Source organism: Bos indicus x Bos taurus, chromosome 21 (genome assembly GCF_003369695.1).
Source record: "Bos indicus x Bos taurus breed Angus x Brahman F1 hybrid chromosome 21, Bos_hybrid_MaternalHap_v2.0, whole genome shotgun sequence".
NCBI lineage: Eukaryota > Metazoa > Chordata > Mammalia > Artiodactyla > Bovidae > Bos > Bos indicus x Bos taurus.
This window is the reverse complement of record NC_040096.1, coordinates 6,055,490-6,080,490: the sequence shown is the minus strand read 5'-3', so window position 1 is coordinate 6,080,490 and position 25,001 is coordinate 6,055,490. Positions and strand designations below refer to the sequence as shown.

At 39.6% G+C, this 25,001-nt stretch overlaps 1 protein-coding gene across 3 annotated transcripts in view; it reads left to right on the top strand.

Annotated features, from left to right (window-relative positions):
* The window catches only part of ASB7 (ankyrin repeat and SOCS box containing 7), a 55,651-nt gene that overhangs the window by 17,482 nt on the left and 13,168 nt on the right, over positions 1 to 25,001 (top strand). For all 3 annotated transcript variants that reach the window (XM_027521653.1, XM_027521652.1, XM_027521654.1), the window contains exon 5: positions 20,335 to 20,940. In XM_027521653.1, coding sequence (XP_027377454.1) covers positions 20,335 to 20,940 — 606 coding nt within the window. The remainder of the gene's footprint in view (positions 1 to 20,334; positions 20,941 to 25,001) is intronic.

Genomic DNA, 25,001 nt, shown 5'->3' with positions numbered 1-25,001 from the left:
AGTTTTTTTTTTTTTTTAATCATAAATGCATTTTTATTTGAAAACAACTTAAATTTTTAGACAAATGATTTTAGTATATAAATTTGATTTTGTTTTTATACAGAATATAAAGATTTCCCTCATTGATCTTCCATGTGAAGGGTATTACAAGCCTGCATGGAGTAGTTTTTAAGAGCACGTTATGTGTCCGTTGGGGAACATAAATAGGAATGGAGCCCTCCTCCTGCTCTCCGCTCGCCTTGGCCCCGTGTGATGTTAGACACGCTCTGTATTTCGTCTTGGCCTGGCTTCTGATCACCAGACCAGTGCTGCCTGTTCAGCGTCTCCACACTCATGGCTCACAGTTCAGCATGAGCTGCTCCTTGACCGTGTTCTTCTGTAGTAAATGGCACCAAAGCTATGCCAGAAACCTAGAAACTATCCTTCTAAATAGTTGTCAGATCATTTCACTTCCTTTCATTGGAGGCACTGTCCTACCTCTGGGTAAGGAAACCTTATTCTCACCAGAACTCTTAAATGTCTCTTTCATCCCTGCTTCCAGTCAGCGCCCTCCCAGCCAGTCTCCAAATGGAGTGACCTCTTAAAAATGACAGTTAAAGTATGTCTTCTTAAAATCCATCAGTGGCCTCCCCCTTCTCTCTGGGCAGTTCTGAGTCCCTAATGTGACCTCGTGGCCCTGCAGCGTCTGCTCGTCTGCAGCGTCTCCTAGTTTGTCTCTGAGCCGCCCCTTCCCCTGGCCCATGCTGCCTCACTCACCTCTCCCCACGCTTCTCAGGGAAACCTTTCCTCACCATCCGGACTTGGTCAGATCTCTCTGTGATATGGTACTGCTAGGCTCTGTACCTTTGTATTGTAGCTCCTGTCACAAGCAATGAAATAATAATTTATTTTATTAATAATATAATAAAATAAATTATTTTTTTAGTATTCTATTAGTTCTGTTCTAGTTTGAGGCTTCGTGAGGACAGAACCCGTGTCTGTATTGTTCTCAGTGAGAGAGAGAAAGAAGAAATAAGCACCAGTTACCTAAGATAATTGTTCCCCAACTTTACAGAGACAAGGCTGATCCTTTTTTTTTAAATTACTATTAAAAAATACTGATTGAAATGGGCCAGTCTTCTGGTAGGATTAGAAAAGTGCCTGAATTCTTCATATCTGCTCTTTTCCTTAAACCACAGTTTCTTTAAGAGCTTTTAAACTTAGAGTTAGGTTGGCCCCATCCTGTTAATAAGCTTATTTTGTGCTGGACATTAGGATGAAATGAAGTCAAAAATTCAAATGTGGGGCAGGGAGAAATACACAGAAACAAGGGTTCGCTTTCCTCTCTCCCTCCTCCCTTCCCAACCTCTGCACAGAGAGAGAGAATTCGCACAGATAGAGGAGGGGGAGGCGGCCAGTTGGCCACTTGTTCAGATATTGATTCAGCAGGTATTTATTGAGTGCCTGACATATGCTAGGCTCTGGCCAGGCCCTGAGATGTGGACCTAATCATTATGTTCCACTTCTGATACTCCACAGTCTACTGGGGGGATGGATTTATAGCCAGCATTTGTTGAACATTTAGATTCTGCACAACTGTTCATGAGGTTAAATAAGTAAGAAGTGTTTTTTCCACTGAGAAAACTGAGCCACAGAATGGTAAGTAATTTGTTCACCGTCAATTCACCTCATAAATTGATCTGTATGATCTATAAGAAGACAATGCAGTCCCGAGAGACTGAACTGAGCACTGTTTATAAACCACCACCCACTGTTGTTGGGGTGGAGGTGGCGGGAGGGGCAGGGAAGGCCTGCTGGAGCAAGCGTGGTTTGGTTGCGGTCTTGAAAAGTGAGGCCATGTAGGGTCCTGGAAGGGTGGAGTTGTGGAGTTACTCCAAACTCAGAGGACACTGATGAAGGGTTGAAGGAAAAAGGGAGCATGTTTGGTTTTAGGAGCTGAGATTCAGCGTGATTGGAGCGCATCCAGTCATTTATTCTGGGGACAGTGGTGAGCCGTGTGACAGAGAGGAATGGGTGAAACAGATGTGTGCTGTGGAAAAGCTCACTGGTTGTAGCATTGTGAATTAGTGAAAGGGCGCTGCTGCCTGATCAGGACTGCAGCCTCATCTCCCTGAACCCCACACGTGTTTCCTGAGCACCTGCTTTGTGCCAGGCACTGTTCCGAGGGCTGGGACTACAGTAACAAAGGAAAGTCTCTACTGTCCCAACACTTACGTTTCAGTAACTGACAGTATACAGTATCGAATCGTGAAGAGAAAAGAATCAGAGAAGGGGTAAAGAGGGACAGACTGCTGTTTAAATTAGGTATTCATGGAAGGCCTCTAATGTGACATGTCAGCCGAGGCCTGAAAGAAATGAAGACCAAACCATATAGGTATCTGGGAGAAAAGTGTTAAGTAAAACTCTAGGTTGGGAACATCTTAGCACTTTCAAGAAGAAGCCAGGAAGATGGTGGCTGGAGCAGAATGATGGGAGAGGGAACCAAACAGGGCTCAAGAGAGTCAGCCAACATGTTCTCTAGCTCCTAGACCTTTAACTTTGCTCTGAATGAGAAGGGAGGGGTGCCATTGACCACTTCTCAACTGAGGAATGATATGAACTTCCTGAAAGACTCACTCTGGCTGCTCTGAGAAAGACAGATTGTAGACGAGCAGGGGAAACATCAGAAAACCTCTCCAGTACTTTAAAATAGTTCCGGTGAGAGAGATGTGTGGCTTGGGCTACATGATAGCAGTGGGTGTATTGAGAAGTGAGTGGTCAGATTCTGGATATATTTTGAAAATGGAGACAACACGATGTGATGATAGATTGACTGTGAGGTGAGAGGAAAAGAAACCAAGAATAACTAAGGTTTGGGGGCTGAGGGTTTGGAAGAAAAGAGTTGTCATTTACTGAATGAGCCGGAGAAAGTTAGAGCAATTGGGAGGAGTTGGGGGTGGGGAAGACATAGATGTTTAATTTAAGCCTTTCACCCTACCAGAAATGTTTAATCTCAAGTGCATTAAAGGATTGGATCTTGCAGGTAAATCTGTACACCTGCACAGTGAAACTGCCAGTGAGTGAGCACACAGATATATCAAAACTCAGAGCTCAGAAGTTGCCCTCTCTGTGCTGTGGTGACAGCGATGTGACTGCAGAAGGCAGCCTGGCTGGGGAACAGCTGTGTGACGTGTGCTTATGAGCAAGTTTGTATTACTAATACTGTCTGTATTCCAAAAGGGGGAAAAAGTAATAAGAGGCTGTCTTTAGTCTAAACCTGTGCTGTCTACAGCATGTGTAGCAGCAGGCATACCTCAGAGATACTGAGGGTTCAATCCCAGACCATCACAGTGAAACGAATGTTGCACTAGGGGGAGTCACACGAATTTTCTGGTTTCCCAGTGTATATAAAAGTTATGTTTATACTATACTGTAGTCTGGGGACTGTCGAAAGAAAGAATGTGCATACTTGAGTTAAAAAATGCTTTATTGCTAAAAAATTGCTAGCCATCATCTGAGCCTTCAGTGAGTTATAATCCTTTTGCCAGTGGAGGGTCTTGCCTCATGTTGATGGCTACTGACTCATCAAGGTGGAGACTGCTGAAGGCTGGAGTGGCTGTGGCAGTTTCTTAAAATATGACAGAAATGAAGTTTGACCATCAATTAACTCTTCCTTTCACAAATTACTTCCCTATAGCCTGCACAAATGTTTGATAGCATTTTATTCACAGCAGAACTACTTTCAAAATTGGAGTTAATTCTGTCAAACCCTATTGCTGTTTTATCAACTAAGTTTATGTAATATTCTGAAGTCTTTGTTGTGATTTCAACAACCTCCACAGCATCTTCACTTGAGCTTCCATCTTAAGAAATCACTTTCATTACTTGTCCCTGAGAAGCAACTCCTCATCTGTTAAAATTTCATCATGAGATTGCAGCAATTCAGTCACTCACGTCTTTAGGCTCCACTTCTATTTCTAATTCTCTTGCTAAGTAATCTGCAGTTCCTTCCTGCACTGGTCTTGACCCTCTCAGCGTCATCTGTGAGAGTTGGAATCAACATCTTCAAAACTCTTAATATTGATATTTTGTCCCCTTCCTATGAATCATGAATGTTCTAAATGGCATCTAGAATGGTGAATTCTTTCTAAAAAATTTTCAATTTACTTTTCCCCCATCCATCAGAGGAATCACTGTCTATGGCATCTGTAGCCTTAGGAAATGCATTTCTTCAGTAATAAAATTTCATAGTCGAAATTACACCTTAACCCATGAACTGCAGAATGGATATTATGTTAGGCATGAAAACAACATTAATCTTACTTATAGCTCTATCATAGCTTTTGGATGACTAGGTGCATTGTCAATGAGCAGTAATATTTTGAAAGGAATCTATTTCTGAGCAGTAGTTCTGGGCTTTGAGCTTTATACATTCAGTAAACTGTATTATACACAGATGTACTGTCATCCAGGCTCTGTTGTTCCATTTATAGAGCATAGGCAGGGTAGTTTGATACAATTCCTAAGTGCCCTCGGATTTTGGAATGGTAAATGAGCACTGGCTTCAACTTAAAGTCACCAGCTGCTTTAACAAGAGTCAGCCTGTCCTTTGACGCTTTGAAGCCAGGCTTTCACTTCTCTAACTATGAAAGTCCTAGGTAGCCTCTTACTCCAATAACATTGAATCACTGTTGTTTAGTGTGGCCATCTTCATTAATTATTTTCTAGAGAATTTGCAGCAACTTTTCCATCAGCACGTGCTGCTTCGTCTTACATTGTGATGTATGGAGATAGCCTCTTTCCTGGGACTTCATGAATCAACCTCTGCTAGCTTCAGACTTTTTTTTGTTTTTGAAGTTTCCTCACCTCTTGCAGCCTTCATATAACTGAAGCGAGTTAGGGCCTTCTCCAAATTAGGCTTTGGCTAAATTAGGGCATGTTGTGGCTATTTTGATCTTCTCTTTGGCCCACTCAGACTTTCTCCACATGATAAAAAAGGCTGCTCCACTTTTTTATTATTCCTGTGTTCACTGGAGTAGCCCTTTTAATTTCCTTCAAGAATGTTTCCTTTGCATTCACATCTTAGCTAACTGTTTTGCACAAGAAGCTAGCTTTTGGCTTGTCTCAGTTTTCAACATCTTCCTCACTAAGCCTAATCATTTCTAGCTTTTGATTTAAAGTGAGAGACATGTGACTCTTCATTTTCAACAGTTAAAGGCCTGATCATTTGTGTCCCAGGAGATAGGGAGGCCTGAAGAGAGAGAGAGACTGGGGTTGGTGGAGCAGTCAGGACAGATACAACATTCATTAAGTTGACTGTCGTCTTATGGGTGTGTTTTGTGGCAACCCTAAATAATTGACATAGTCACATCTAAGATAATTGATCACCATAACAAATATAATAATGATGAAAAAGTTCGAAATATTTCAAGAATTATCCTAATATGATACAGGGAGACAAAATGAGCAAATACTGTTGGAAAATGGCACTGATTGACTTGCTGTAGGTGATGTTGCCAACTTACAATTTTTAAAAAACATAGTCGATATCTCTAACTGCAGTAAAGTGTAGTGCAGTAAAATATATGCCTGTATTTACAGTTAAGTTAAAAACTTCAGTTCCTCAGTCACACTATCCCTGTTTAAAGTGCTCAGTAGCCACATGTGACTAGTAGAACATAAAACGTTGGCCTGTGCATATAAGTAAGTGATATTTTGCTGTTTTACTTTCAAACATCCTGCTTCAAAATGATGAACACTTAGGATTTTATAAAGTCCAAAAATATCAGTGTTTCCAACCACAAATGTGATGCATATGGTAGTATCTTTGTCCTCATCCTGGTGGTCTTTCTGATGAGGTTAGTGTGCTGTTTGAATTATGGGGAAGAGTTTACCATAAGAGTGCAAATTTTTAAGAAACCCGTATTGTATTCATTTTCCCATTTTGAATCTTTCTAAAAATTCTAATACTACATTGAACATTTCAAGAGTGTAACAGTAAGAGACCCTATATTAGCCGGTGTGTGTGTGTTTATCTTCAGATTTAGTGTTTATGCAAACAGACCTGGAGGGCAGTCAGCTGAAGCTCTAGAAGTTAATTTCATAAAGCAGATCCCCAGAGTAAACTGAGAAAAGTGTCTCAGGTCTCCTCTTGGTACAGTAGGTAAAATCCTCTTGGTGAAACATAAGAAAATAAATGGGAGATAAGGGATTGGTCAAAGAAATTCATAGCATGATCATGAGAAGTTATTTTTGTTTTTCAAAAATGAAAGGTCTTACAAATGGTAATCCCAAATGTGATGAAATGGGGACATTGATGGTAGACATTTAGGAAAGCATTTGTGGAAAGAAGTTTAGTAGTATGTGTTAGATCCTGAGACTACTTTTATTTATTTATTCCAAGGAAGCAGCTTAAATGCAAGAATTTTTTCCTGTATGAAAATTTTACCCTTTATTATATGTAATTTTAAAAATGGAGGCATTTTCAGTGCCTAAATATAGAGGGAAAAATGATTAGACTATGATTACAGTTATATATATATTTTAAATGTATAGAAGGAAAGCTGAAAGCAGTCTGCTGTCACTGTGGACAGTAGTTATTGAGGAATGCTGTTTTTGCTTTGCTGCTTTTCTAAATTTTCAGTTTTTCATTAGCAAAAAAGTAATGTTTCTTGGGGAAATCCGTTTGGGAACATTACACCACCTGACTTTCTAGTTCTTTGTTCTGTGGTGAATTATTAGTCAAGTTTTAAGGATTTGTTTAGATTTTTTTCCTCCATCACTGTGCTTTTTTTCCTATAATGACACTCATGGCACATTGCATAGCTGTTTGTAGACCTTGAAGCAGTGTCTGTTCTTGTGCCACTTAGCTTTGCAGTTGGTACTTTTAAAACTTTTACGAAGAGTAATCACATAAATAGCAAATTAAGGTGTGATGCCTATACATATATTTTGTAAAAACTAAGTTTCCCACTTTTAGAATTTTATAATGTCCAAAAGTATTTGAGCTTTTAAACACAGATGGGAAGCATATAATAACCTCTGTAAATATTCTGGTAATGTTTTTGACCAAATTAGTATATATATTTTAATCCTTAGAGCTACCAGTTTAAAAAAAAACAAAAGATAATGCAAAGAAGTATAGCTAGAACATCAATGGAGAAATTAAAATGGAATGCTAAAAATTGTTCTGATAATATTTAAAAAAAGGTATAAAGGAAAGAAGAGAGACTAGGAGACAAATGGAAATAAAAACGGTAAGTTAAATCAATATATCAATAATTACATTAAACATTAATGGACAGAACACTCTGATGAAAATCTAGAAATTATCAGAAAGGTAAGTAGACAAAACTCAATTATATGCTGTTTACAAAGATATGCTTTAAAGGTACAGGCAGGTTGAAAGTAGGTAGATAGATGGTGTATGTCCTGGAAATACACCATGCAAACAGCAAGCACGTGAAAGCCTGAGAGGCCACATTAGTGGTATATGAAATAGATTCCAAGACATAGACCACTATCAGAACTAAACAGAGACATTTCATAGTGACAAGTGGGCACTTCACTAGGAGGAATAACACTCATAAAATGTGCCCGAAAAGGGAACTTCAAAATACATGAGGCAAAAAATTGACAATGAAAGGGAGAAATGGACAGTTTCACAATCTTGAATATTCTAACATTTCTCAGCAATTGATAGAACTAGATTTAAAATATCAATATCTAGAGAAAATCTTAAAAACATCATCAAACACATTGACATACTATTTTTGAAAATAGCATCCAACACCTTCAGAATGTACATTCTTTTTGTGTGCATGTTATGGACACTGGGATAAACCATATGCTGCCAGTAAAGTGTCAGTAAAGGTTAAAAGGCTGAAATCTTAAGGGTATATTCCCTAACTGCAGTGGAGTTCTATTAGAAATCAACAACAACAATATATCTAGGACAGCCTCAGACGTTTGGAAGTCAAATTTTGAGCTGAATGATAGAGAAAGCACAGCATACCAGAATTTGTGGGATATACTAGAGCAGTGCTTAGAGAGGAATTTATAGCTTTAAATGTTTGAATAGGAAAGACAAACCATCTTAAATCAGTTATTTTTTAACTTAAACTTGAAAAAGAAGAAGTTGAGCCCAAAGTGGCTATTCCCATTTTACTCTCTCTGCTCTCCACCAGGCTCTGTGTCACAGTATCATGAGAGCTGGAATCCTGCTTGATGGTGGAAGGGACTGACCTGATTTTGGAGCCCACGGAAATGCCCCATGCCTGGACTGCTGTTGAAAATAACCCTGGTCTTGATCTAGGTGGTAAACAAACTGCAAGCTTGTTTGACTTGCAGCGCAGCTACTTGACTGAGGCTCTAATACCAGTTGGGGCAAGCAACAGAGAAGACTCACATTTAACAAGAGACCTGACAAATGAGATAGCCATGTGGGCTTTGATAAGCTGCTGTGTATTCCTGGGAATTTGGAAGGCTGATGCATGTTTAAGAAAGACCAGAGAGGACCCCAGTTATTGACTCCTCTCTCATTGAACTTGAAGCCAGAAAATGAAAGCTGTGACATATTTGTAAATTGTCTGATTATTAAATGTGTGTATCAGCCTACACACAGACCTCCTTGGTAAAGGATGGAAGCTTTACTGGTTCAAATTGCTTAAGCACAATCTCTAACCAGTTACTGGTCAAATATAAGTTATTCCTAGGAGCAGCCCCTAGAAGCCCTGCTTTGATAGTAACAACTGAGCAGAGACACTGTATACTCTTAAGGAAGACAAACTATGTAGAATTAGTTTAGGCAATTCATTAAAACTAATAGTGACAGCAGCCAACCTAGAAGAGGTAAGGATCAAAATCCAAGGATGCTGTGATAGTCTAAGATGGTCAGTTTTCAGTAAAATCAAGAGACTTGCTAAGAAACCGGAATGTATTGCTCATGCATAGGAAATGAAACTAGCTAATACAAAATGTCTCTGAAGAGGCAGATGCTACATTTAACAAAATTTCAGGATAGCTATTATAAAGGTGTTCAAAGAACTAAGGAAGCCATGTTCAAAGAATGAAATGACAACATGTGACCATGACTCATCAAATAGAGATGATCAATAAAGAAATTGAAGCCCCAATATTGTGGCCACCTGATGTGCAGGGCTGACTCATTAGAAAAGACCCTGATGCTGGGAAAGATTGAAGACAGGAGGAGAAGGGGACGACAGAGGACGAAATGGTTGGATGGCATCCCCAATTCAATGGACATGAGTTTGAGCAAACTCTAGGAGATGGTGAAGGGTAGGGAGGCCTGGCGTCCTGCAGTCCATGGGATTGTAAAGAGTCAGACAAGACTAAGCAACTGAACAACAACAACAATATATATACGGGAGTGTGTGTGTGTGTGTATATATATATATATATATATATATATATAATGTTTATATAAATTCTAGAATCAAAAGTACAATAACAAATGAATTCATTAGAGTGATTAGCAGAGATTTGAGCTGGCTCAAGAAGGAATTTGTGACTTTGAAAATTGATCAATAAACATTATCCAGTCTGAGGAACACACATAAAAAAGAATTTTGAAAAAGACAATAAGATATTTAAGATAGCTTATGATCAAAATAACTTATGTTTGACCAGTAACTGGTCAGAGGTTGTGCTTAAGCAATTTGAGGCAGTAAAACTTTTACTTTGCCAATGAGATCTGTATATTAGGTTTAGTAGACACAATCAGTAATCAGATAATTTACAGGTATGCCCCAACTTTCATTTTCTGGCCTCATGTTTAACCAGAGATGAGTAGATAACTGGGGTCCTCTCTGGTCTTTCTTAAGCATGCATCAGCCTTCCACGTTTCCAGGAATATGTGGCAGCTTATCGAAGCCCATATAGCTGTCTTATTTGCCAGGTCTCCTGTTACATGTGAGGTGATTCTCTCACTTGCTGTAAGCAGTGTCAGAGCCTCACTCAACGACCCTGCAGACCTGTGGAACATTATTAAGCATACCAACACATGCAAAGAAAGAAGTCCTTTTAGCTGAAAGAAAAGTACCATGTGTAATCCAAATTCACAGGACAAATAAAAATCACTGGTATAGGTAACTATGCATGTAAAAAACAGTGTGTTCATTCCTATTGCTATTATTACCTCCCAGTTTTAAGGTGTTGGCCAGACCGTTCTCATCTGTAGGCTTAACGGGGGAAGAATTTGCTTCTAAGCTCACTCAGGTTGTCATCAGATTAATTCCCTTGGTTGTATAGGACTGAGGGTCATAGCTGAAGGTTGCCAGTAGTTCTTAGAGGTAAACTGCAGATTCTTGTCCTGTGGGCTTTCCCAGCAAGACCCCCTTAGTTCATGAAGGCAGCACGGAGAGTTGCAGTGAGTCTGCCAGCAAGATGGAGCCTCGTGTATCATAACATACGAAGTTGTGGCATTCCGTCACCTTTGCTAGGTTGTTTGGGTTAGAGGAAGTCCAGGTCCTGCTCATATGCGTGGGAAGAGATTTACACAAGGGCATGAGCATCAAGAGGCAGGGATTATGGGAGGGGCCCCCTTAGGAGGGTGCTGCCATAGACAATGTAAATATGTTTCCCCCTTTTCATCTCTTAAAAGACAATTATAAAACGGTTGTTGGGCTTATATAAAGATGTAATATATATGACAGTAACAGCGCAAAGGAAGGGAGAGGAAAGCTGGCTCTCAGGTTACAGTTTCTCTGTATTGCTAGAATTACATTCAAAGTAAGAATAGGAATGAAATAAACAGAAGAAAAGAAATCAGTGGAATTGAAAATAGACAAATCATGGAGAAAATTGATGAAACCAAGAAAAAGCTGGTTCTTCGAAAAGATCAATAAAATTGATAAACCTAAAGGTAGACTGATGAAGAAAACAAAAAAGCACATAACCAAAAACAAGTATTAGGTTTTCACTACAGATCCTGTAGATACTAAAATGATAATAAGGAATATAATGAGCACCCTTCTGCCATTTAGAAGAAATGGATAGTTTACTTGAAATACACAAATAGCCAGAACTGACCCAAGGGAAAAACATAATAATTTAATCAGTTTACAACAAAGAAACTTAGTTCATAACTAAAACTACACTAAAAACCTTAGACCCGGCTGCCTTTTCTGTTGAATTATTTCAAATAATAAAGGCATAAACATTAACAAACAATGAGGAAATGATCCCAAACTTAAATTGTATAAGGTGTGTAGTACCCTGAAACCAAGTAAAGATATTTCAGGGAATGAAAACAACAGACCACTATCTGTTATGACAACAGATAGAAATACCCTTAACAAAGTACTATCAAGTCTCATTCACCATTATATAAAAAAGAATATATCACAGCTAAAGAGTGTTTATCCCAGGAATGCAAACTTTCCTTAATATCTGAAAACGTACTGAGTAATTTACCCTGTTAATAGAATAAAAGTAAATACCAAATGATCATTCCAATAGATGCAGAAAATGGAATTGACAATATGTTTTTCAGTTGCTAACTTGTGTCTGATTCTTTACGACTCCATGGACTGTAACCTGCCAGGTTCTTCTGTCCATGGAATTTCCCAGGCAAGAATAGTGGTGTGGGTAGTCATTCCCTTTTCCAGGGGATCTTCCTGACCCAGGAATTGAACTTGGATCTCCTGCATTGCAGGCAGATTCTTGATCATCTGAGCCATCAGGGAAGTGCTTCCCCAATTTTGAACCAGTCAGTTGTTCCATGTCTGGTTCTAACTGTTAAACACCCTTGAACTGCAGGGGTGCTCATTATATTCCTTATTGTCCTTTTAGTGTCTATAGGATCTGTAGTGAAAACCTGATACTTGTTGTTATTGGCTATGTGCTTTTTTTGTTTTCTTGACCCTATGGATTCTTGGGAGACAGGTAAAGTGGCCTGGTATTCCTGTCTCTTGAAGAATTTTCCAGTTTATTGTTAGCCACACAGTCAAAGGCTTTAGCATAGTCAATGAAGCAAAAGTTTTTCTGGAGTTCCCTTGCTTTCTCAATGATTCAGCAAATGTTGACAGTTTGATCTCTGGTTCCTCTGCCTTTTCTAAACCCAGCTTGTACCTCTGGAAGTTCTTGGTTCACATACTACTGAAGCCTAGCTTGAAGGATTTCAAGCATAACCTTGCTAGCATGTGAAATGAGCACAATTATATGGTAGTTGGAACATTCTTTGGCATTGCCCTTCTTTGGGATTGGGATGAAAACTGACCTTTTCCGCAGCGGTCCTGTGGCCACTGCTGAGTTTTCCAAATTTGCTGGCATATTGAGTGCAGCACTTTAACAGCATCATCTTGGAGGATTTGAAATAGCTCTGCAGGAATTCCATCACCTCCACTAGCTTTGTTCATAGTTATGCTTTCTAAGGCCCACTTGACTTCATACTCCAGGATGTCTGGCTCTAGGTGAGTGACCACACCTAGAGCCAGACCACACCATGAGGTTATCCAGGTAGTTAAGACCTTATATAGTTCTTTGCAATCTTGCCACCTCTTCTTAAACTCTTCTACTTGTGTTAGGTCCTTAGTGTTTCTGTCCTTTATCGTGCCCGTCCTTGCATGAAATGTTCGCTTGGTATCTCTAGTTTTCTTGTAGAGAAAACTAGCAGCTTCTTGTAGCTGCTACTGCTGCTGCTAAGTCGCTTCAGTCGTGTCCGACTCTACGCGACCCCATAGATGGCAGCCCACCAGGCTCCCCTGTCCCTGGGATTCACCAGGCAAGAACAGTGGAGTGGGTTGCCACTTCCTTCTCCAATGCATGAAAGTGAAGTCGCTCAGTCGTGTCCAACTCTTTACGACTCCATGGACTGCAGCCCACCAGGCTCCTCCGTCCATGGGATTTTCCAGGCAAGAGTACTGGAGTGGGGTGCCATTGCCTTCTCTGAGAGATCTCTAGTCTTTCCCATTCTGTTGTTTTCCTCAATTTCTTGGCATTGTTCATTTAACAAGGCTTTCTTATCTCTCCTTGCTGTTCTTTGAAACTCTCCATTCAGCTGGGTATATTTTTCTCTTCTTTCCTCAGCTATTTGTAAAGCCTTCTCAGACAACCACTTCTTTTTCTTTGGGATGGTTTTGGTCACTGCCTCCTGAACAGTGTTATGAACCTACATCCATAATTCTTCAGGCATTCTGTCTACCATATCCAATCCTTGAATCTATTCATCACCTCCACAGTGTAATCATAAGGGATTTGATTTAGGTCATATCTGAATGGTCTAGAGGTTTTCTCTACTTTGTTCAATTTAACCTAAATTTTGCGATAAAGAGCTCATTATATGAACCGCAGTCAGCTCCAGTTGTTTTTACTGACTGTATAGAGCTTCTCAATATTTGGCTGCAGAGAACATAAATCTGATTTTGGTGTTGACTCTGGTGATGTCCATGTGTAGTGTTGTCTCTCGTGTTGTTGGAAAAAAGTGTTTTTTATGACCACTGTGTTTTCTTGGCTCTGTTAATCTTTGCCTTGCTTCATTTTGTACTCTGAAGCCCAACTTGCCTGTTGTTTCAGGTACCTTTTGACTTCCTACTTTTGCATTCCAGTCTCCTGCGATGAAAAGGGCATCTTTTTTTCGTGTTAGTTCTAGAAGGTGTTGTAGGTCTTCACAGAAACAGTCTACTTCAGCTTCTTTGGCATCAGTGGTTGGGGCATAGACTTGGATTACTGTGAAGTTGGATGTGAAATGAACACATTTCCTTGAAAATGAACCAAGATCATTCTGTCATTTTTGAGATTGTACCCAAGTACTGTGTTTCAGATTCATTTGTTGACTGTGAGGGCTGTTCTGTTTCTTCTAAGGGATTCTTGCTCACAGTAGTAGATGTAATGGTCATCTGAATTAAATTCTCCCATTCCCATCCATTTTAGTTTACTTATTCCTGAGATGTCAGTGTTCTGTTTGGCCATCTCTTGCATGACCACATCCAATTTACCTTAACAGTGGACCTAACATTCCGGGTTACTGTGCAATACTGTTCTTTACTGTATCAGACTTTGCTTTCACCACCAGATACGGCCACAACTGTGTGTCATTTCCACTTTGGGCCAGGTGCTTCATTCTTTCTGGAGCTGTTAGTAATCGCCCTCCACTCTTCCCCAGTAGGATACTGGACACCTTCCAGCCTGGGGGGTTCGTCTTCTAGTGTCATCTCGTTTTGCCTTTCATACTGTAGATGGGGTTCTCCAGGCAAGAATATTGGAGTCGGTTGCCACTTCTCTGGTTGACTACGTTTTGTCAGAACTCTATACAATGATCTGTCTGTCCTGGGTAGCCCTGCATGGCATGGCTCATAGCTTCATTGAGTTATGCAAGTGTCTTCACCACAACAAGGCTGTGATCCATGAAGGGGTTGACAGTATAGTATACCCATTAATCATAACACTCTTAGCAAGCCAAAAGCAGAACATAACTTCCAAACCCTAAAGAGAGGCACTTGTGGAAAGCTACAAGTTTTCTGAAGACTACAGAATTACATCATAGTAAATGAACTGCTGAATGCTTTCCCTCTAAGATCAGGAGCAAGGCAAGTGTACATGTGTTTACTACATTTATTCAACATTTTGTTATTCAAATAAAAGTCCTGGAATTGGAAAGGAAGAAGTAAAGCTGTCTTTATTTGCAGAGAACATAATTGTGTATTTAGCAAATTGTAAGAAATCTACAAAGATGTCTAGACTAAAAAGTGAATTTAGCTAGATTACAGAGTATACAGGTCAATACATAAAAATCAGTTTTACTTCTCTCTACCAGCAAATAACATTTAGAGAATAAAATGTAAAACAATTCATTATAATAGCAACAAAGTTTAGTAATAAATGTATTGAAAGATGTGCAATACTTAATACACTGAAAAGTACAAAACATTGCTGAGGGAAATTAAAGAAGACCTGAATATTCAGAAAGGTGTTCTGTATTCACAGTTTAGAACAATAAATAGTATTTAGATAATTTGGAACAGGTTTACATTTTTGAAATATTTAGCATATTCCAATCAATATTTTTACAGGCCTGTTTGAAGAAATTGATGGGTTGGTTCTAAAATTTATTGGCCAAAAGAGTTTTAAAGAAAGTTTGAGGATGTTACCTGCTATCAAAACTTACTATAAAGCTCCAGTGTCAAGATAATCACGTATTGGTATGTGGATACAGTTTTAGATTGGTGAAACAGAATAGAGTTCAGAAATACATCCACACTTTATGGTAAACTGTTTTGTGGCAAAGGCACCAGGACAAATTTGTTTGTTGTTCAGTTGCTAAGTTGTGTCTGACTCTTTGCAACTGCATAAACTATAGTGCCCCAGGTTTCCCTTTCCTTCACTATCTCCTGGAGTCTGCTCAAACTCAGGTCCATTGAGTCAGTGATGCCATCCAACCATCTCATCCTCTGATGCCCCCTTCTTCTCCTGTCCACTATCTTTCCCAGCATCAGGGTATTGGAGCTTCAGCATCAGTCCTCCCAGTGAATATTCAGGGTTGATTTCCTTTAGGATTGACTAGTTTGATCTCCTTGCTGTCCAAGGGCCGCTCAAGAGTCTTCTCCAACACCACAATTCAAAACCATCAATTCTTCAGCATTCAACCTTCCTTGTGGTCCAACTCTCACATCTGTACATGACAACTGGAAAAGCCATAGCTTTGACTGTGTAAACCTTTGTCAACAAAGTGATGTCTCTGCTTTTTAATATACTGTCTAGTTTTATCATAGAAATGAGCAAGCATCTTTTAATTTCATGGCTGCAGTCACTGTCCGCAGTGAGTTTTTAGCCCAAGAAAATAAAATCTGTCACTGTTTCCACTTTTTCCCCTTCCATTTGCCATAAAGTGATGGGATCAGATGCCATGATCTTTTGTTTTTTCAGTGTTGAGTTTTAAGCCAGCTTTTTCACTCTCCTCTTTCACCCTCATCAAGAAGCTCTTTAGTTCACTACTTCCTCTTCACTTTCTGCCATTAGAGTGGTATCATCTGCATATCTGAGGCTGTTGATATTTCTCCCAACATCTTGATTCCAGCTTGTGATTCATCCAGCCTGGCATTTTGCATGATATATTCTATATAGAAGTTAAATAAGCAGGGTTACAGTGTATAGCCTTGACGTGTTCCTTTCCCAGTTTTGAATCAGTCTGTTGTTCCATGACTGGTTCTAACTGTTGCTTCTTGACCTGCTACAGGTTCTCAATAGACAGGTAAGATGGTCTGGTATTCCCATCTCTTTAAGCATTTTCCTCAGTTTATTGTGATCCACACAGTCAAAGGCTTTAGTGTAGTCAATAAGCAGAAGTAGGTAAATGTTTTTCTGGAATTCTCTTGCTTTTTCTGATACAGCAGATGTTGGCAATTTGATATCTTGTTACTCTGCTTTTTCTAAATTCAACTTGTACATCTGAAAGTTCTTGCTTCATGTAAACAAATGGTGCTTGAACAAATAGACACTTATATGGAAAATAATGAACCTTGATCTGATGTTACACTCTGCGCCAAAACCAGTTAGCAGTGGATCATTGCTCTAAATATAAATGTTAAAGTTATGAAACTTCTAGAAGAAAACACAAAATCTGTGATTTTGTGTTAGGCAAAGATTTCTTAAACAGGACACAAAATGCACAAGCCGTCAAAGAAAACAAATAATATAGACTTCATCAAAATTTAAAATTTTTTCTCTTCCAAAGACACATTATATAAAGTGAAAAGGCAAGCAGTAGACTAGGAGAAAATACAAGACAAAAGGGCTTGTATCCAGAATATGTACACAGTTGAGTTTTAAACTCAGTCATGAGTAAAAGTACATAATAAAAATGGGTAAATGATTTCAAGGACACTCCACAAAAAGAAAGTATATAAATAAGCCCAATATCACTAGTCATTGGGGAAATGTATGTTAAAATCCCAGTAAGTTACCACCTTATACTCAACAGAACTGGTAAAATTAACATTGCTAATAATGCCAAGTATTAGTGAAGATGTAGAACATTCGGAATTCTCATACATTGCTAGAGGGACTGTAATATTGTGTAGTCATTTAGAAAAAGTTTGGTACCCTTTTTAGGTTAAATTTACATTTAGGGATTCTTAAGGGGCTCAGTGGTAAAAAAAAAAAAAAAAAAGATCCTTCTGCCAGTGCAGGAGATGTGGGAGACGCAAGTTCGATGCCTGAGTCAGGAAGGTCCCCTGGAGGAGGAAGTGGCAACCCACTCCAGTATTCTTGCTTGGAGAATTCCATGAACAGAGAAGCCTGGTGGGCTACATTACAGTCAGTGGGGTCTCAAAGAATTGGACACAAGTGAGCTACTAGTTGCTCAGTCGTGTCTGATTATGTGACCCCATAGACCAGCCTGCCAGGCTCCCCTGTCCGTGGAATCCTGCAAATGTACATTTAACATGTGACCCTGCACGTCTCTCCTAGGTAGTTTCCCAAATGAAATGAAAACATAGCCACAAACAGACTATGTGAATGTTCACAGTAGTGTTGCTTATTATAGCCTAGGAATAACCTATTTGTCCATTTGCTAATGATTGTATAAATGAACTGTATATCCATAGTATGGAATATTGTTCAGCAGTACAAAGGGATGAACTTTTGATGAGCAACAACAACATGGGGATGAATTTCAAAAACATCACAATGAATGAAGTAAGTCAAATGCAAAAGCCTAATACTCTAGGAAATTCTAGAAAGGCAAAGCATTAGTAGTTGCCTGGGGCCTAGAGTCTGGGCAGGGAATTGACTATAAGGGGCAGGAAGGAGCGTTTTAAGAGGATGGGAATATTGTGGTTGTGGTGGTAGTTACATGACTGTATAATTCATCAGTTTATCAACCTGTATACTTGAAATGTCTCAGTTTTATTTTACTGCAGTAAAGCTGTTGGAAAGAAATCATTGGTAGGGAATGTTTCTCTGCTTTTATTAATGTATATTGCTAAACTTTTCAATAGGTTTAAATGGGTTTTTTGAGACTTCTGGAATTTGTATTAAATACGTGCACGTGAGGGGAGAAAGCTTGCTGAAGTGAACACAGTTATAAGGTTGATGGGGCTGCTGTGTTTGGTGTTCAGGGAAAGCTTTTCTGATGAAGAAACATTTGAACAGACACCGATGAAGTGAATTCAGTTAAGTCAAAGAAAGTCTTGCCTGTTTCTTATAGAATTTTATGTTTTGTAGTTTCTACTACTCCATTTAAGATTTTTTCTTATTGCATTGGCTAATAATAATTTTTGTTGTCATCTTTGTCTTATATTTTCCATGTTAATTTCTTGAGAAAAGTAACTATACAGATTTTACGTGTTGTTAACCTACAGTCTTCATTCTATGCTTTGTTTCCAGTATGTGCTCAAATCATGCATTTTTATGGTTTTTACTTAGAATAAACAGATCATTGCTGTATTTGTTAATATTTGTTTTCCTAGCTCAGTATAGCACTGAGTTATAAGTAGAACCAAAAAGAAAAAAAAAAAAACCCTAAAGTGAAAAACCAAAGATGAAAGTGCAGGTTCATGTAACATAATTTTAATTTTACTGTAAAATAACACATGAGACTATTTGCTGGCACCTTTAAAGGTGCCCATGGTAGATGAAAGGTGGGAGAAGTGAAAGTATTCTTGAATTTCACTAACAGGAGACAATATTTGGAAGCAGTTGATTGGTTGGGTATAGATTAAGAAATGACTGTCTTGGCAAGATTTACGGTTTTGTTTGAATAATAGAGGTTCTTTTAGATTTCATGCCTGTCCTCACTTACTCTAGATAAGTAAGGTATCTGAAAAAAAAACTTGAGGGCATCATCTGTCAAAATGGAAACATCAGGAGCCCCTGTTCACATCTTACCAGTAGATGGCAGCAATGTGCTTTGTTTAAATGTTCTTGCTTTTATTTTTTTTTAAGTCGCAACTTGAATATATACTATATAGTTTTCTTTTAGTGAAGAGCAGGGCAGATACGATACCCTTTTTTTCTTTAAACACATAAAAGTCTTATTACTGTTGTGTAATATCAGTTTATATGAAATAATTTTAGAAATTCAACTGATATAACTTAGCTTAAAAGTGCTAACATTGTATAGCTTTTGTTGTAACTATTTCTTAATTGAAATTTGTATTTTCCACAGTATTATTACTATTTTACGTATACTTTTCTGCCTCATAAGTTTTTCTAAGAGCCCAAACTGTCATAAAATGTTATAGAACTAAAAAATATTTTTACTAAACAATACATGAGTGTTTAATCATGTAACTGTGGAGGCTTTTTATTTGTTTGTTTGAAAAACACTTGTGAATTTTTCTCTTTCATGAACAAACGAAGAATTAAGAGTGACTTTTATAAGAAGAAAGCATTTTACTCTTAGACAGTTAGGTCCAATCAGCTATCTTCGCATGGACTTGCCAGCCTCCAGGAAGCAAGTGACCTGCCTGCAGTGAATAAAGGTTCTTTCCCCTCTTCTGCCCCCTGCCCAGGAAGGCCAGTGGGATGAGAGCGGTGCAGAACTGACTCTCAGCTTTAGGAAGGATTGGGGACAGGGGACAGAAGTCTCTGGCTTGAGGAGTCACATAGCTGATAAGTCATTTTAGTTTCTGTCTTTTTTATTTCTTTCTTCCAGAAATCTGTTGATTTAGAAGAGAGGTTTGGAACTGTTTTAGAAAATAATATTTACACAGTGCTGAAGTTTCTCCCAATTTTTCACACAATGTGTGCTGCCTAATTCTTAAAAACTCCAGAGTTCTTGTAAAACAAAGAATTCAGAATAGACTTTTATCTTATAGAAACATGATTTATCAAGATCTCTTAACATATACCTTACATACTTTGGAATTTTTATAGACCACAAATAACTTTTTTTTTTTTTTTTACCTAATATACCCTAAAATAACACAGTCTGCCAGACCACAGTACATCCGTAATTTAGAGCAGCAGATGTTGCTACACATGCTTCTTTTTAAGACCAAGAAGGAGCACAAGAGAAAATAAAACAAAAAGTTCAAAACAGAAGAGAAACATGAAACAGTGCAGAGATGAGGGAGTTGGGAGGCCAAGGGCGGCTGGTTAGATTAGCAAAGAGAAGGGATGTGGTGATCAGAGCTCTGTGTTTGCTGTATTTATCTTTTAAATGCTTTGTAAGTCATTTGCTCATCCTGTTAATCCAGGTTTGATGGCTTTCTACTAAAATTTATTTTCCATTAAAACTACTTCAATTAAGCTGAAGCAAGAAGGACTTGATACTCATTATGTGTTTAATCATTCCGCATTTTATGTGAGAATTGGCTAAGATGTGCTGTGCCATGGCAGAGTTGTTGCTTTTTCTCCCAGAGTCTGCTAATATTTTCATTTTGGTTTTAACTCTAGCTGATCCCACAGTTAAGGACTTAATCGGAGGCTTCACTGCTCTTCATTATGCAGCCATGCATGGCCGGGCCCGGATTGCACGCCTGATGTTAGAATCTGAATACAGGAGCGACATTATTAATGCCAAAAGCAATGATGGCTGGACTCCCCTTCATGTGGCCGCTCACTATGGTAGGGACTCATTTGTCCGACTCCTACTGGAGTTCAAGGCTGAGGTTGACCCGCTCAGTGATAAAGGTACAACGCCGCTTCAGCTCGCCATTATCCGAGAGCGGTCAAGCTGTGTGAAAATCCTCCTGGACCACAACGCCAACATCGACATTCAGAACGGTTTCCTGTTGAGATACGCTGTGATTAAAAGCAATCACTCTTATTGCCGAATGTTCCTCCAGAGAGGAGCAGACACAAACTTGGGTCGCTTAGAAGACGGACAGACTCCTTTACATTTGTCTGCCCTTAGGGACGATGTGCTCTGTGCACGGATGTTATATAATTACGGAGCGGACACGAACACAAGGAACTATGAAGGACAGACCCCATTGGCTGTTTCAATAAGCATTTCTGGAAGTAGTCGGCCGTGTTTGGATTTCTTACAAGAAGTCACAAGTATGTAATTTAATTATTGCTATTATTACATTTAAAAAAATTTTTTTGCCTCTTCTGAGGAGCTTAAGGTGTTTTTACAACTTAAAATGACCAGATGTTAATGATTCTTGTTAGCCCTGCTCATTCCACTCGTCTGAAATGAAAAAGAAAGCTCTGTATCACAGGATTTCATAAAAATAATCAATTGTGTTACTAAAAGTAAATAGGCATAGATAGGATGAGAGAAAAATTGGCCAAAAGGATGCAGAGAGAAGAATTTTTTAAATTAACCGAGATCAATACTAGAACAGGGCATTTCCTACCAGTCATAAACATAGTCTTTCCAGGCTTTATGAAATTGAGAATGAGGAATTAGAAGGAGAATTTTGGATCTTAGCATCCTTCGCTATGGAAGTGTCTTAGAATGTGTGCTTTATTCCTAAGCTGTGCTCGTGTTTTATCATTCCGTTTCTGCTTCTTTACAGTGTGAACACACATGGAATGGAATAGCAGTGTTATTTGTTAGGCATCCTAGGAGTGTAGATTAAGGATGCTAGAAATTAGAAATGGTTGTAAGGAAAAGTTTGTTCCCAGTAGGAGATTTGGTGCCACTGTCCCTGGCCCACACAGGACCGTGTAACCGGCCTGTTTTCCTGTAGGCGCTTTTTTTTTAGCCAAGAAGTGTGTGGCCCGCTGCGTTAATCGTGCGTGTGTGTTGTTTTTCGGATGGAGGAATTGGTTTGTGTGGAGCAGCCACCCTCTCCTCTCTGACTTCCTCGTGGGTACTCTCAGAGCTTCATATTCAACATGAAGCTATCGTCTGTAAACGCAGCCTTTGTCTACCATACTTTTTAATGAATTCCCCTTTCCTCAACTAATTTTTATGTTTCATTCATTGTTATAGAAGAAGAAAGATGTTCTAGGTCCCAAGTAGTAGAGGATTAGGAACTTACCTGACCTACTTGTAAATAATCCACTGTCCTCCTTGGAACTGAATTTGGGAGTAGAAAATTTATGAAGAAATGAGGTATAATTTGGATTTTGTTTATTCATAATAAAGACAGGATGAAATTATTACCAGTGAGTATATTCAGACTCAAGCATAAAAAAAAAAAAATGACACTTAGGATCTAACCCGTGCTGTCCACAGAACGTTCAGTGATGACGGGAATGGCCTCTGTGCTGGCCACTGTGGTAGCCACTGGCCCCATGTGGCTGTTGAGCACTCATTTTGTGGCAAGTGCCACACAGGAAATGGATTTTATTGTATTTATAAATTATTTAAATATCCGCAAGTGTTGACTTCTTCAGCACAGATGTGCCTGCCTTGGAGGAGGTATTTTGGGCTGTCTGGTAGGTGAGCCCTTGCAGAACGCTTTTGAGACACAGTGATGTACTCAGGGACAGGAGGTGTGTGTGCTGATTGCTCCCCGCTGGCTTCAGATCCAGGCCATATTTTAGGAAAAGACTGCAGCAAAAGTTCACTGCTGATTCTTTCAGCAAATATTCCAGTAGTTTTCATTTACAGACTGATAGGGGTGTTGGTGTTGTGAAAGATACAATTACTCTTGGACTTGAGGTTAGAATTCTGTCCTGGTGTATAGCCTGTACAGTGTATCTTACACATAGATTCTGAGTGTCGTCTTGCTGTTGTTGCTTTAACTTTGATACTAGATTACTTGGCTGCCTTCAGGAAGGCATGTTACAGGCATAAATGCTGCAGCCTGGTAAATACTTTGATCAGTGGTTAATGGCGTAGACCAGGACTCAACTGACTAGACTTCGCTCCAGCCCTAACTCTACCACGGACTACTTGTGGCCTTGGGTGTGTTTGCTGACTGCTCTGTGCCTCAGTGTCCTTATCTTAAAATTAGGGTAATCATATCTGTCTTATAGGCTTGTTGTGAGGATTGAATAGTTAATACGTATAAAGCACTTAAAACAATACTTGGCACATTATAAGTGCTGTGGTTTTTTTTTTTTCTTTAAATAAAGTATTAAATGAAGGTGGATGCAGGGCCTGACTTGCTACCTACAGATCGAATCCCTTAGATTCTTATTCTACCTTGCCTGTTTTCAGCTCTTTAAACTGTGGTGCGGTCTGCATGTGGAGACAGGCAGGCCAGAGGGGATGGGAGGAGCCGGCCCTTTGGAGCTGCTCAGCTCCACCATGGAGTGCTGCTGGAGAGCAAGTGATGAGTTAAAAAGAGATTCACACGTACCTCTAAAATTAGGGCGGATAGAAAAATTGACAGGCCTGCCTCTTTGTGTTTGAGTTCTCCGCTGCACCTGGAGCAAAGCCGTGCACCTAGAAGGTCTGCAGAAAAGGTAGATTGGCTGACTGCAACCATAAGGATGGTGGCTTAGCAAACTTGGGATGCTTTTCAGAAGCAAAGGAACACCTGTCCTTGGAAGGCTGCAGTTAGCCTCTGTCTTCAGATGCTGCGACATAATTCATTACCTCTTGACTTTGCCATCAGTGGTGTTTTCTGCCAAAAGCAAATGAAGTGTTTCTGCTTCACCTGTGCATTATTTATGAGGTTTTCTTTTTCAGTCGGTGCTGGAAGGACCGACTGTAACTGATGGCTCACTGGAGCTCTGTACTGGCTCTCTTGAAAACCAGAGTGAAAGATGGTTGGGTGGTTCAGGGAGCATCAGGTTAAATGCCTGAGTTCCTTCCCACCTGTGCTGCTGCCGACCCCCTGCTCCCTCAGCCCCACGTCCTCAGCCTCTGATCTGAAAACTCAGACTCCTGAGGTGTAAGAACAGCGAAGGCATTTGGTGGTCTTTGTTCGGGGCCTTATTAGTTTTAATTGTTCCATTTTGACTACAGAGCACATTATTTAAATCGGAAGAGCTCAGAACAGTCATAATCTTAGAATCTAAAAGCTGTTGTGGCTTTTTAGAAAAATTGCCATAAAACCTCTGATACACACTCCATAAAAACAGGGCAGGTCAAGTGGCTTAGTTACAGAGTAGTATCTGCAGGTGCCTTGTTGATCACAGTAGAGGGAGAAGCCACAAAAAGCTGCTATTACTCTACAGACAGACTTCCAGAAACCTCTGCCTTCTTGAATGTCCGGAACTCATTGTGGTCTCCTCCAGAAAGCCAGTCGACTGAAGGAGCAGCTTGTTTGTGCCCGGGAATAATGAATACCAAAAAGAGCCAAAGATCATACCTAGAGCATGAGCATCACCTTGCTGAGGGAAAGCTGTTTCCTCCTTAGAGAAGCTAGTTTTTGGTCTCTTAGTTCCTTTACTAGGAAAAAAAGAAAACGCAGAGAGAGTGAAGCAAAAACTAAAGACACAGTAAGTGAGATCAGTGAAGATGTGACCGGTGACAGGAAGAAGTGGCGGTGATGACAGGCAGCAGCAGGCATCCTGCTGGAGACCCTTACAGAGGCCTGCTGAGAACACTCATTCTGAGGGCCGTGCCAGTGCATGCCGTTAATTAGAGTAATTTGTATGTGTAGTTTGCACAAACACCATTTAGAGCTAAGAGGATCATGGAAATTCTGGCATATAGGAAGGGGCAGAAATTCTCTAGCTGAAGAGCAGAGATTGTAGGAATGTTTGTCCAATTCAAAAGAAAAAAATTAACATTTATGCACAAGAAATGGCAAGCACAAGAAACTGTTAAAGGAGGTACAAGACCAAAACTTCAAGAAAGATTGCTTTGTAAGGAAAACTTCCCTTGAGGAAATGGTTTAATAGTAATGAAAACCTCCCAGAGCAATTGGATTGGAAGCTGGTGCTCTTTTCCCCTTGTCAGCTCCCTGCCCTACAGTGTAAATTTCCCTAGTCAAAGAGGTGTTCAGAATATGAAAGTCTTTTAGGAAAGAGAGAGAAAGTCCATGAGAAAAGTGTTGTCCTTTCCGCTGTTTCCTGCCTTATCCCCCCAAATACCCACACTTTGGTGAGAGGACCGTGGTGGGGGGATCAGAGAAATGTTTATTCTCCGGGTGGGCTAGGACTCTGGTGAGGTCTCTCCCTTGGTGAGCAAACGTTTGTTGTGAAGTTTCCTGAGTGTCCATCAGGCCAGTGTTCACACCCTCCTCCTGCCAGAGCCACCAGGGGTCTCT